Source organism: Peromyscus californicus, unplaced genomic scaffold (genome assembly GCF_007827085.1).
Source record: "Peromyscus californicus insignis strain IS unplaced genomic scaffold, ASM782708v3 Scaffold_12__1_contigs__length_115047231, whole genome shotgun sequence".
In the NCBI taxonomy this organism is placed as follows: domain Eukaryota; kingdom Metazoa; phylum Chordata; class Mammalia; order Rodentia; family Cricetidae; genus Peromyscus; species Peromyscus californicus.
The window spans coordinates 80987225-80998443 of NW_026294413.1; the positions used below are offsets into that span (position 1 = coordinate 80987225).

The 11219-nt window shown below is 50.8% G+C and overlaps 1 protein-coding gene across 1 annotated transcript; it reads right to left on the reverse strand.

The window, feature by feature from the left end:
* Positions 1–935: 935 nt before the first annotated feature.
* On the reverse strand, positions 936–7612 carry LOC128108021 (dual specificity protein phosphatase 13). Its single transcript, XM_052734345.1, has 4 exons — positions 6794–7612; positions 5876–6049; positions 2059–2279; positions 936–1236 (listed from the first exon to the last, which is right to left on the reverse strand). The coding sequence occupies exons 1-4, from the start codon at positions 7147–7149 to the stop codon at positions 1034–1036; spliced, it is 954 nt and encodes a 317-aa protein (XP_052590305.1). The 5' UTR covers positions 7150–7612; the 3' UTR covers positions 936–1033.
* Positions 7613–11219: the final 3607 nt, after the last annotated feature.

The following is an 11219-nucleotide window of genomic DNA, read 5'->3' on the forward strand; positions in this document are numbered from 1 at the left end:
CCGAGTGCTGGGATTAAAGGCATGTGCCATCGCCACCCGGCTCCAGTCTTTAATTTTTAAGACCGTTCTTTTGTGCTATTATACTTGTGTTTCGGGGGTGGTGTATTCATGTCACCCTAAGCTTGTGGAGGAGCGAGGACAGTTTGTGGGAGACGGTTCTTTCTGTCTGCCATGTGGGTCCCAGGGACTGAACTCAAGTCATCAATCCGGCTTGGCAGCAAGTACCTTTCCCTGTCCTGCTGTCTCATTAGAACTTCATTCGCTTTATTTGAAAATAAACTTTATTTTATTTACTGTTACTGTGTGTAGGTATGATGTGTTAGGGTGTGCATATGTGCCAGAGCATGAATGTGGTCTAAGGTCAGAGGACACCTTTGTGGAGTCCGTTCTCGCTCTCCACCCTTATAAGGTGGAAGAGTGAACTCAGGTCGTCGGGGCTGGTACCACGAAATCTTTTACTTGGTGGGCCTACTCGCTGGCCCCCAGAAGTGAATTTTGACTGTGGCCCGGAGAGGGTGTGACACTTGGAACAACCTTAGCTTTGGGCAAGGGTATAGAAGGGACAGGACGAGGAAGAAGGTGCCGGTCCTCAGCGCTGCACCAAACCTCCTCTTGAACCCAGAACATTATCACCGACTGATCCCACCCTGAGCTCTCTCCTCTTCGGGCCTTGTCAGATCCTCAGGCTCCTTTGCCCTCCAGGCTGCTGAGTCAGAGCTCGCAAGCCATCCCCAGGCTTGTGGCCGTCGGGACAATAAAGCCATCATCTCACAAGCATCTTCATTATGATGAACTTTTTATTATAGAGACAGACTGAATTTTCTTGTGCATAAAGAATTTTTATATTGGGTCAAGGGACTCCACCTGCTGAAGGATGACACCCAGCCTGCCCTGCCTCTGCCTCAGCGGAGCCCTGACTTGCTGGTGACATCTCAGGGTCTCTGGAAATGGCTGAGACTGCCATCCCCAAGGCCAGGCAGGTCAGGCTGGGCTACACTGGATGGAGGGGTCAGGGCTTCGGGCGCTCCCTAAGTCAGAGTTGCCCTGATTCCCGCCTCAGCCTGTTGTCCAGAACCTGGAGCTGTCGGAGAAAGCCTGAGTTGGGGCAGATATCTCGGTGGGCCTGCACCGTCTGGATAGCGTCTACCAGGGTCATGTTCTCGCAGATCATGAGGAAGGCCAGGACAACTGTGGCAGATCGGCTTACCCCCATGGCGCAGTGGACCAGCACGCGGCCTGTAGGAAGACCAAACCTAGCATTGGCCGCCTGCACCCACCTCACCTTCGGGAAGAAGGGACAGCTGTGGCCATCCCTTCTGTCCACCTGCCTCAACACCCTGGAAAACCGACACTGTCCTCATTGTCACATGGGGCCACAGAGGCTCGAGGTCACACAGCAATTTAGCGTAGGGCTAAGGTGGGCAGCTGGGCCCCTTCGGGTCCAGAGGGGCTTCCTCTGATAGCCATTGCAGCTCTAGGGGAGGGTCCCCAAACTTCTGGAGTCCCTTGGATTTACACCACAGGGAATGCCCTCTTCTTCTCTCTCGGCCCTGTTCTCTCTTCTGCTCATGGAGCCTTTTAGCTGCCTGTGTTTCCTCTCTGAGTCTTTGCTAGGTCTTGTGGTTTCTGCCTAGTGGGCTGGCCTCTTTCTAAAGGGTATGGTTATACTAGTGACGATAATGGAGTGTGTGTGTGTGTGTGTGTGTGTGTGTGTGTGTGTGTGTGTGTGTCTCCCTAACACTGCCATAGCAAGCACACGTTACCGTGCCTGCTTTTTCCACGTAGGTTCCGGGGACCGAACATAGATCTTCCACTTGCACAGCAAACTACCCACTGAGCCATCTCTCCAGCCCCCACGCTGAATCTCAGTTATATCTGCAATTGTTGGTTTCCGTGATATACTCATCAAATGATAATAGCCATCTGCTCCCTAGAGTGGGAGGGCCCCTGATGGGGTTGGTGCCGTGGACTCCCTACCCATCGGGGCTACTGGAGAAATGCATAGCGCCGCATCCCACCCTGACCCCAGCCTGCCCAGTTCCTTCCCCAGCAGCTCACTTCGGGGAGTATTGAGAGCTTCTCTGATGTAGCGAGCAACAGGCAAAAAGTAGACACTGAGGTCAAAGAAGGGATTGTCGTCAGCCTCGATGCCGTAGTACTCCAGAGGTGTTCCACGGTAAAACTTGGCACCTGTGTCCACTTGAAACTTGCCTGCAGCGACATTCACAACATGGGTGATGCCCAGTTGGATCAGCCGGCTCTTGTCTCGGGCAGCATATCTGAGTTGAAAACGTACGTGGGAAGTTAGAACATCCCACTGTTCTCCTCCTAGGGTAGAGACTGAACAGTGAACTTCCCTGATGAGGGCAAGCCTCTAGATCAGTGGTTCTCAACCTTCCTAACCCTGCAACCCTTTAACACAGCTCCTCATGTCCTGCTGACCCCCAACCATAACATCATTTCATTGCTACTTCGGAACTGTAATTTTGCTACTGTTATGAATCGTAATGTAAATATCTGATAATGCAGATTATCTTATCTGCAACCCCTGTGACAGGGCCGGTCAACTCCTAAAGGGGTCGTGGCCCCACAAGTTGAGAACCATTGCTCTGGACCTTTTCATCCCAGGAAACTTCCTGGATGGACATTTAGCTACACGCGTTGAAAGCTTTAGAGATATGTGTATACTTTGTGCAAACACTTTCTTCTAGGAAGATTAAAAGGAAGAATTCAAAATGTGCCAACAGACACTATATAAGATAAGCTAAATTTAGTGATATTTAACACTGAAATATTAGGGAAGAGGACTTTTTCTTCTTCTTCTTCTTCTTCTTCTTCTTCTTCTTCTTCTTCTTCTTCTTCTTCTTCTTCTTCTTTTTGGTTTTTTGAGACAGGATTTCTCTGTTTGTAGCTCTGGCTGTCCTGGAACTCTTTTTGTACACCAGGCTGGCCTCGAACCAACAGAGATCCTCTTGCCTCTGCCTCCTTAGTACTGGGATTCCTGGCTGAGAACTTATTTGACTTAATAGGTTATGAAGTATGGTACAGTAATCCTCTTTTATCTGTAGTTTTACTTTTCACAGTTTCATTTGCCCACAGTCAACTATGGCTTAAACCATTTTTAAAAATTCTATCAGTGAATAATTAATAGATGTTAAGTTTTGCACTGTCCTGCTGTGCTGTGCCCAAGGCTGTCAGTTAGTAATAGTTGTCACCTTTACAGATCTGTGTAGAGGAAACCTCATACAAGTGAGGAACTGCCACCATGACTGGCCTGCGGACATGTCTCTGGGGCGTTTTTTAGTTGCTAATTGATGTAGGAGGATGCAGCCCACTGTGGGCGGTGCCATCCCTAGCAGGTGGGCCTGGGCTGTATAAGAAAGGTAGTTAAGCAGGCCAGAGGGGGCAGGTCAGTAGGTAGTGTTCCTCCGTGGTTTCTGCTTCCAGCTCCTGCCCTGGCGTCTACTGTAACTGTGATCCAAATAAGCTCTTTCTTCTCCAAGCTGGTTTTGGTCAATGTTTCATTATAATAACAGGAAGTAAGAAGCTAGAACAAGGACTAGCGTTACCCTTTGGGCCAGTGTATCCACACTGCATATGCTATTTTAACCATTAATTGTCTAGTAGCTGTCTCAGTTATAAGACTGAGTGTCATGGTATCACAGGCCTGTGTTTAATTAGCCCTTACTTAATATAATAATTACTGTTTTGTTATTATTAGTGTCACTTTCTTAATCTAATTTACAAATTGAACTTTACAAAGGTATGTACTAGTAGGAAAAAAGACAGCATATATTATGAGCATTTGACGCTGTCTTTAGTCTTAGATATCCACAGGGGGATGGTGAACACACCCCTCGGGTGAAGCAAATTCCTGTGTGTCTAAATTATGAAATACCATGAGTCACTATAATGTGGTAAATGCAGGTAAACAAGGGAAGACATTTATGTTTTTTCAAGAACCTGTGAAAATACAGGATATAAAACAGAATGTTATAGGAATTTTTAAATATGTAGCAGGATTCATTTAAAAAGCTTTCTATGTAAAGCCTATCTCAAAACGGTATTACAAAGTGATGGCGTTTTTACCCAAAATAGATCTGTGAAAAAGCACATATGTGTTTTTAAAAGTCTGCAAGGATCTTTCTCTCTGTGGAAAGAGGAATATTGTTAAATATTAATCCATGCTTTAATTCTAAAGATTGATTTATATATGTATATGAGTGTTTTGTCTGCATGTACATCTGCAGATCAGAAGAGGGGCATCGGATCCCATGGGACAGCAGTTGAGAGCCGCCGTGTGGGTGTTGGGAATCGAACACAGGACCTCTGGGAGAGCAGCCAGTGCTCTCAACTGTTGAGCCACCTCTCCAGCCCCGTTAATTCTAAATACAAAGGGAAATTCTAAATTCTTTCTATATATTTAAGTCTGTATGTTCTAAAATTTAAGAAAACTTTTAAGAGAAAATAACAGTTTCTCTCTCTCTCTCTCTCTCTCTCTCCTTTTCTCTCATAGAAACCTTGGGAAACTCATGTGTTTTCCAGGACACCTGTACTAAATGCTCCTAGGATCACTGCAGCAGTTAAAAGTGGATCAGTACAAATGAAGAATTTATGGTATAGTCACACAGTGGAATATTATATAATAATAACTGCAGCTATACAGAATAACATTGTGTCACACAATTTTAACCAAATGATGCTGTCCATAAAATACACACAACATGGGCTGTTTGCCATACAAGTGTGAGGACCTGAGTTCAAATCCCTAGCACCTACATAAAAGTCAGATGTAAGCCAGGTGTGATGGCGCACGCCTTGAATCCCAGCCCTTGGGAGGCAGAGGCAGGCGGATCTCTTTAAGTTCCAGGCTAGCCTGGTCTACCTAGACAATTCCAGGTTAGCCAGGGCTATAGTGAGATCCTGTCTCAAAAACAAAAATGGTGGGGGAGCATAGGGATGTGAGTAAGATCAAATACAGGAGAACTTGAAAAATCTCTGCCAAACCCATCAGTATGGACAATGAATATACATCTATTAAAAAAATAATGACAGCCAGGCAGTGGTGATGCACGCCTTGAATCCCAGCACTCGGGAGACAGAGGCAGGCGGATCTCTGTGAGTTCGAGGCCAGCCTGGTCTATAGGGTAAGTTCCAGGACAGCCAGGACTGTTTCACAGAGAAACCCTGTCATGAAAAACTGAAAACAAACAAACAAACAAAAAACAAAACAAAGCAAAAAACTAATGAGACAGGCCTGGTAGCATGTGCCTTAATCCCAGCACTCAAAAGGAAGAGGCAGGAGGATCTTTGTGAGTTTGAGGCCAGCCTAGTCTATCTAGTGAGTTCCAGAAGAGCCAGGGCTACACAGTGAGATTCCGGGTCAGTGATGATGATGATGATGATACTTATTTTAGGCAGGCTAGGCACATAGCTCAATTTGTACAGTGCTTGCCTAGGGTTCGATCTTCAGCATAAAACAGGTGTGGTGACGTACTCTTGTAATCCCAGTGCTTTGGAGATGGAGGCTGGAGGGTCAAAATCTCAAGGTATCCTCAGGTATATAGGAGTTCAAGCCAACCTGGGGTACTTGACACCTTCCTTGTCTTTAAAAATAAAAATAAAAAATTGTCGCTTTAAGTGTGGTTATCCACCGAGAAGGGGAACTCGCAGAGGTAATTCTCTATTTCTGGACGATGAAACGGTTTGTGTGTGTTTTGTATATTTTTCTTACCTGTGTCCTGTTTCCATAACAAACGTAAGAAGACAGGCAAGTATAGGCAATGGTGAGAGGCAGCGGATGCCAGCTGGAGGAAGCTCGTCCTGCCACTCACACCCTTGTGCCACCCCCAGCTCCTCCGTGGGCCCTACTTACGCATCTCCCAAGAAGAGGTTGGGCCAGACTTCATTGATGTGGGTCATTGTGGCGGTCCGGCGGACCCACAGCAATCGCTGCAGTGAGGCTAGCGTGGGTGGCTGGAAGGGGGGCACCTGGACCGCCCCATGTATCTTTGGCCTCCGAAGGTCCTGCTTCTGCATTGAGTCCATCCTGGAACAGAGTGGATACAACAGCAGCTGGAGCAGGCTCCCCGAGGACGGGTCCAGTGGACAGGGAGGCCTGCGATGCAGTACCAGGAACCCCTGGGATGCTGTGGGGCCAGCCTCAGCTATGCTGAATGAGGCTAGAACCTAGAACCTTTTCCCTGGGAACAAGGAGAACTAGAATCCCCTTGTCAATGCCATGGCGCTAAGTAGACCTTTCCTGAGGCTGTGGATGTTAGAAGCTTTGGCCTTGGGGACCTTGGGGTATCTCTGGAGGACAAACCAGTACAGACCCTACCCCTTAAGTCACTGGAAACCCCAGCTGGCTGAAGCTCTCAAAAAGTACCCAGGATGTCCGTTCAAACCCAGGCAGCTCATCTCCAGCCCCCACCCGCGTTGTTTCTAGATCTGGTCCCTCAAACCCTCACTTTGAGGTGCTTGAGGTCAGAGCACTGTCCAGGGTCAGAGCCCAGCTACAAACTGGCACTGATCGGCCTTTTCACACCAGGTGAACTGGGGCCTCTCATATGTAGGATGCATCCCTTGTGGTATGTCCCTTGTTTTCCACGGAGGGACATTGAAGCTCGGGGTGTCAATTCAGCGACATCTAAAGACAAACAGCTGGGGTTGATGTCTATTTCTGAGTGACTTCAGTTCCTTCCCCACACCTTCCAGTTGCCAGGGGGTAGTCACCAGCCTGTCAGGGCTGAGCCACACATCTGCTTATAGGCCCCAGGCTTTTCCTCCTTACCCCCGTGACTGAGGCCAGTGCAGCTGTGCAGGCCTCACCCGGATGGGGTGGGCTGTGTCTGGAGTCAGCTGGCTCAGGCCATCCTCCGGGACCCTGCAGAGCTGGGGTGTCAGAGGCACCAGAACCCTGGCCTGGTGCCGTAGTGGGAAGGGGGACCTATCTTGGCCAACTGCCCCTGGTCCCTTCAAGGAGTAACTAGAGAAGGTACAGACTGGGTAGAGCATCTTTTCCCTCTGCCAGGCAGTACCAAGACTAGAAAAAGAAACAGGCACCCAGGAGGCCACTGGCTTGGCCAAGCTCACCCAGCGGGTGGATGATGAGCTGGGAGGAACTGAGGACCGGGCTTTATCCTTCATCCCCCACTGTGACCTCTCAGGGCAGGTTGAGTGGCCTGCCACCTACCTAGGGCATGGTCTGGGGTCAGGAATGGGGGACTGGGTGCAGGGGCAGGACTCTGCGTGTGAGTGGAACAGGGCCAAGGCAGATTCCGTCCAGAACACAAACGTTGTGAAGCGCCTAGAATTCCAGGTCCACGCATTTGAGCCAATGGGGGTGGGGGTGGGGATGAGAGCAGGCCGAGGCTGCTTGGACTGAAGCAGTGGCCCTTCCCCCTAGTGTCTCTGGTATTGAACACACTTGTCCTTCTGACCCTCCTGAAGATGGGGGACCAGCTGAAGAGGTACCTAGAGAACAGACTTCCCTTAAAACTTGGCCAGGGTACACTCTGTGGCCTAAGCGAGTTTTCATTCCTGTCTCGACCTGAGTTCCTCATAGTAAAGATGGCTGGGTTGCCTGACTTCTGTAGATTCTCTGGTATTCTGCGGGCTGCAAGCGACAGGAGTCACTGTAGGAAGTATCGCCGGACCAAGGGACATTGAGTTGGAGGGGACCCCTGAGTCCAGAGGAGTCCAACAGTCACTCTGGCCTGGAGCCACCCGGTGGAATGCTCCAGCTCCGAGTGGAACCAGACAGGGATTTGGGGAAACCCTAGGCCCCTCACAGGCCTGCTAAATTTGGTGTGGGGTAAGGCTGCCCTCTGGTGGCCAGTGGCTGCCAGGCAGCACAACTGTGCCCCAGAACTATGTCAGGGATTTAGGGGCAGTTTTTAAGCCTTCCAGGTCTCACCTAGATCTGTAGGAAAGGTTTTCTTGGACTTAGGTTCTCATGATCAGGTCCTACTTAGGGCCTTGCTTCTGGTGCTCAGGATATATGTAGTGCAGTTATCTGCTCAGGTCCACTGAGGGTTCCTCCCACCTATCGGTCAAAGCCAGGCCACTCACTCAGTCATCCATTCTTTAAGCCTTAGGCACTCCCCCCTCCCCTGACCAAAGGCAGCCCAGGGACATAGTTCCTTTGATTCCTGCTGCCCCTTGGTCTATGGAGGGCCCTGCTTGACACTGACTTGGACATTTCCTCAGCCATGTCAGAATGAGACATGGCTGAACGTCCTGTAGGAACAAGCCTGTTCCCTTCACACTCATGATACCCCTCAGGGTGCTCCCTGGGATACCTGGCCTCTACTTCCCTGTGGTTTGAGGCAAGCAGCTGCCTCTGTGGCAGCTGTTTACAGGGGTACACACTTGCTCTCTGTTGCCTGTCTCCCACTTTCTCCCAGGAACCACAGCCTTCTAGAATACTACCCCACAGGCCCGCAGCCTCAGGCCTTGCCCAGGCACCAGGGGACAGGACAGCTGTTTGCTGCCTACCTCTTTAGCTGTGACCCCGGACACGTTCTTCCTGCTCTCCCCAGCCGCCCCCTCTTTGCCTCCCCTCTTCCCTAGGGAAGCATAGGCCAGGTAGGGACGGTGTTCTCAGAGTAGAGCATCGAGGAGACTGGGAAAGGGACCTTGGGGACCATGGCAGGCAGATGCCAAGGGTGAGCCTGTGGTGGTCTCTGCCCAGTGCCCATCCTTGCACCCCTGGAGGGAGATGAGCCTGAGTGAGAGTCTCTGAGTCTGAATCTTCACTAGGAGCGGCTGGGAGACTCCCATGACATCATAAATGATATGCGCCTCCTCGAGTCCCTGCATCACGGGAGATGCCCCGTAAATGGGGCATCCCGTTATTTATATCGCCGTAATCACTCTCATCCTTTCAGGATTCAGCAGTGCCCTGCGGAGGTTTCACCTGGATCTCTGTTTCTTGATGATATTCACAGCTCAAGGAAACCCATGACAGACCAGACAGAGCCCAGTACTCACCTCTTCCCACTGAGTCCACATAGTGCTCTCATGAGGCAGGCAGGATCAACATCCCCACTTTTCTGATGACAAAACTGAGGCCCGGAGTGATAAAGCAGGAGGCTCAGGGTCATATAGTGGTGAGAGGCAGAGTTCTGTGCCTCTCCCTCTGACCTGTTTGGACTCCCCCAACCCAATCCTTACAGTTGCCCAAAACATATAACAGGCAGAGGTGCTCTGGGCACCACTACCCAGCGTTCCCAGGGGCCCCTGAATTAGGGCCATTCACCCACCTGTAGGGAGATCCTGCCCAGGCCGTAGTCTTCTCTGACAGACAGTGTGTACTGCCGGCTTCCAGCCGCCTGTCTCGGCACACTTGATGCTGTTTCTATTTTTTGATTTGAGTTTAATTATAAAGCATGCTGTCCTCTCCCTCTGGCTCCCCTTACCACTCCCCACTTGTCCGTTGGTCCCAGGGCATGCATGGCCAGCACCAGGCTCAGCCAGGGACTTTCTCCTAGGCCCAGGCCTCAGTCTTAATGTTAGGCATACAGGAAGCTCACGGGGATTTGCCTGTGGTGTGTGGTGTGAGTGTATTTGGGTAGCTGGGCAGGGAGAAGGAAAAATCGAGCAAACCATCTTAAACATTCCCTTTAGAGCCAGGCGGTGGTGGCGCATGCTTTTAATCCCAGCACTCAGGAGGGAGAGGCAGTGGCAGGCAGATCTCTGTGAGTTCAAGGACAGCCTGGGCTACATAGTGAGTTCTAGGCCATCCAGGGCTACAGAGTGAGACCCTGTCTAAAACAAAACAAAACAAAGCAAAATGCACACAAAACAAAATAAAAAACCCACCTCCCTTTGGGGCTGGGAGGTGTCGCTCAGTGGGAAAGTACTTGTCTAGTAGGCTTGAAGCCCTGAGTTTCATCCCAGCATTGTCCAAACAGACAGACAGACAGACAGCGTCCCCAAACTCCCTTGGCTTTCAAAGGTTACCCAGAACAAGGGCAGAAGGTAAGAGCTGAAAGGATCTATGCTGGAGGACAGAGATGACAGTGACCCGAGGCACATGCACACTGGTGGCATGGCACCCATCAGCGCACAGGCCTAGGAGCCTCTATTTAGGGGTGACTAGCTCAGGATTAAGATCTGGCAGATACAGTCGAGGTAGCGCAGACAGACAAAGGTGTAAGGGGACTAGAGAGCAAGTTTGTGCGGTCAGAGGCTTTAACTAGGAGCAGCTCTCCCCTCCACTGCCTTCTCCCTCCCTCAAAGACAGGGATGCCCAGGGGTATGCCTAGTGAGGGCCCACTGGATTTGAGATTAAAATTCTCTCCTTCTAATCCACATGCTCTAGCCATACACCCATACCATAAGCCCTACCAGATATTCTCTCTCTCTCTCTTTCTCTCTCTCCTCTCTCTCTGTCTCTCCCTCCCTCCCTCCCTCTGTCTTTCCCTCCCTCCTTCTCTCTTTCCCTCCCTCAGCCTTACATCCACTGAACTCCCAGGAGCTAAGACTCAACCACTGCTGGGGTCCTTGAGTCGCAAGGAGAGCTGGGGAGAACATTGAGGATCATCCTCCCTGGCCCCATCAGGGAACTGGGGGAACCCTGTCGTGGAACCCCAGCGCTTGGCTGACAGACAGCCCACTCGCACCTGTGGAGACTGGAGACTGTGGCGGCGGCGGCGGCTGGGAGGGTGTGTGGAACACTGGAGGGGGCTGATGAAGCAGTGAGTTCGTGAGTGAGCCCCACACCGGGGCCTTTCCCTCTTCTGGGCCTCCACTTGGGCTAAGGTCGCCATCAGGGCCAGGGCCAGAGTAGCAAGCTGGAAGAGCCTGGTGGCCGAGAGTAAGGACTGGCCCTGGAGAAGAGAGAACCTTCACGTTACAGGTAAACAAAGGCCCAGGCTGCCTGGGACGTGTCTTCACCCCTGAGTTCTGTGTGCAAGACCAATTGGATGGTAGGTACCAGGAGAGAGGATGAGGGTAGCTTTGACACCCACGGCTAATGGAGAGAGATGGCCTCTCTGCACGGCCCTCTCCCCTCAGGGCCTCAGCCCTGGACTTGCTGGGTACAGCTGCACAGCCGGTGTACTGCAGATCTCTGGAGGCTCTCACGACACAGACACTTTTGGAGATGTCACTTCCACACACTGGGCAATGGTGCAGCCCTGCTCAACCAACTTCCCCCAGACCAGCTGTCTGATGGGCAAGATGTTGAGGTCAGCGGCCAGGAGGGTCTGAGA

Coding starts and splice junctions, on each gene's coding strand:
- LOC128108021 (XM_052734345.1), bottom strand. CDS start 7,149: ATGAAGGATAAAGCCCGGTCCTCAGTTCCTCCCAGCTCATCATCCACC. Junction 2,280..5,875: donor AACCTCTTCTTGGGAGATGC/GTAAGTAGGGCC, acceptor TTTTCAACTCAG/ATATGCTGCCCGAGACAAGA. Junction 1,237..2,058: donor AGCTCTCAATACTCCCCGAA/GTGAGCTGCTGG, acceptor GTCTTCCTACAG/GCCGCGTGCTGGTCCACTGC.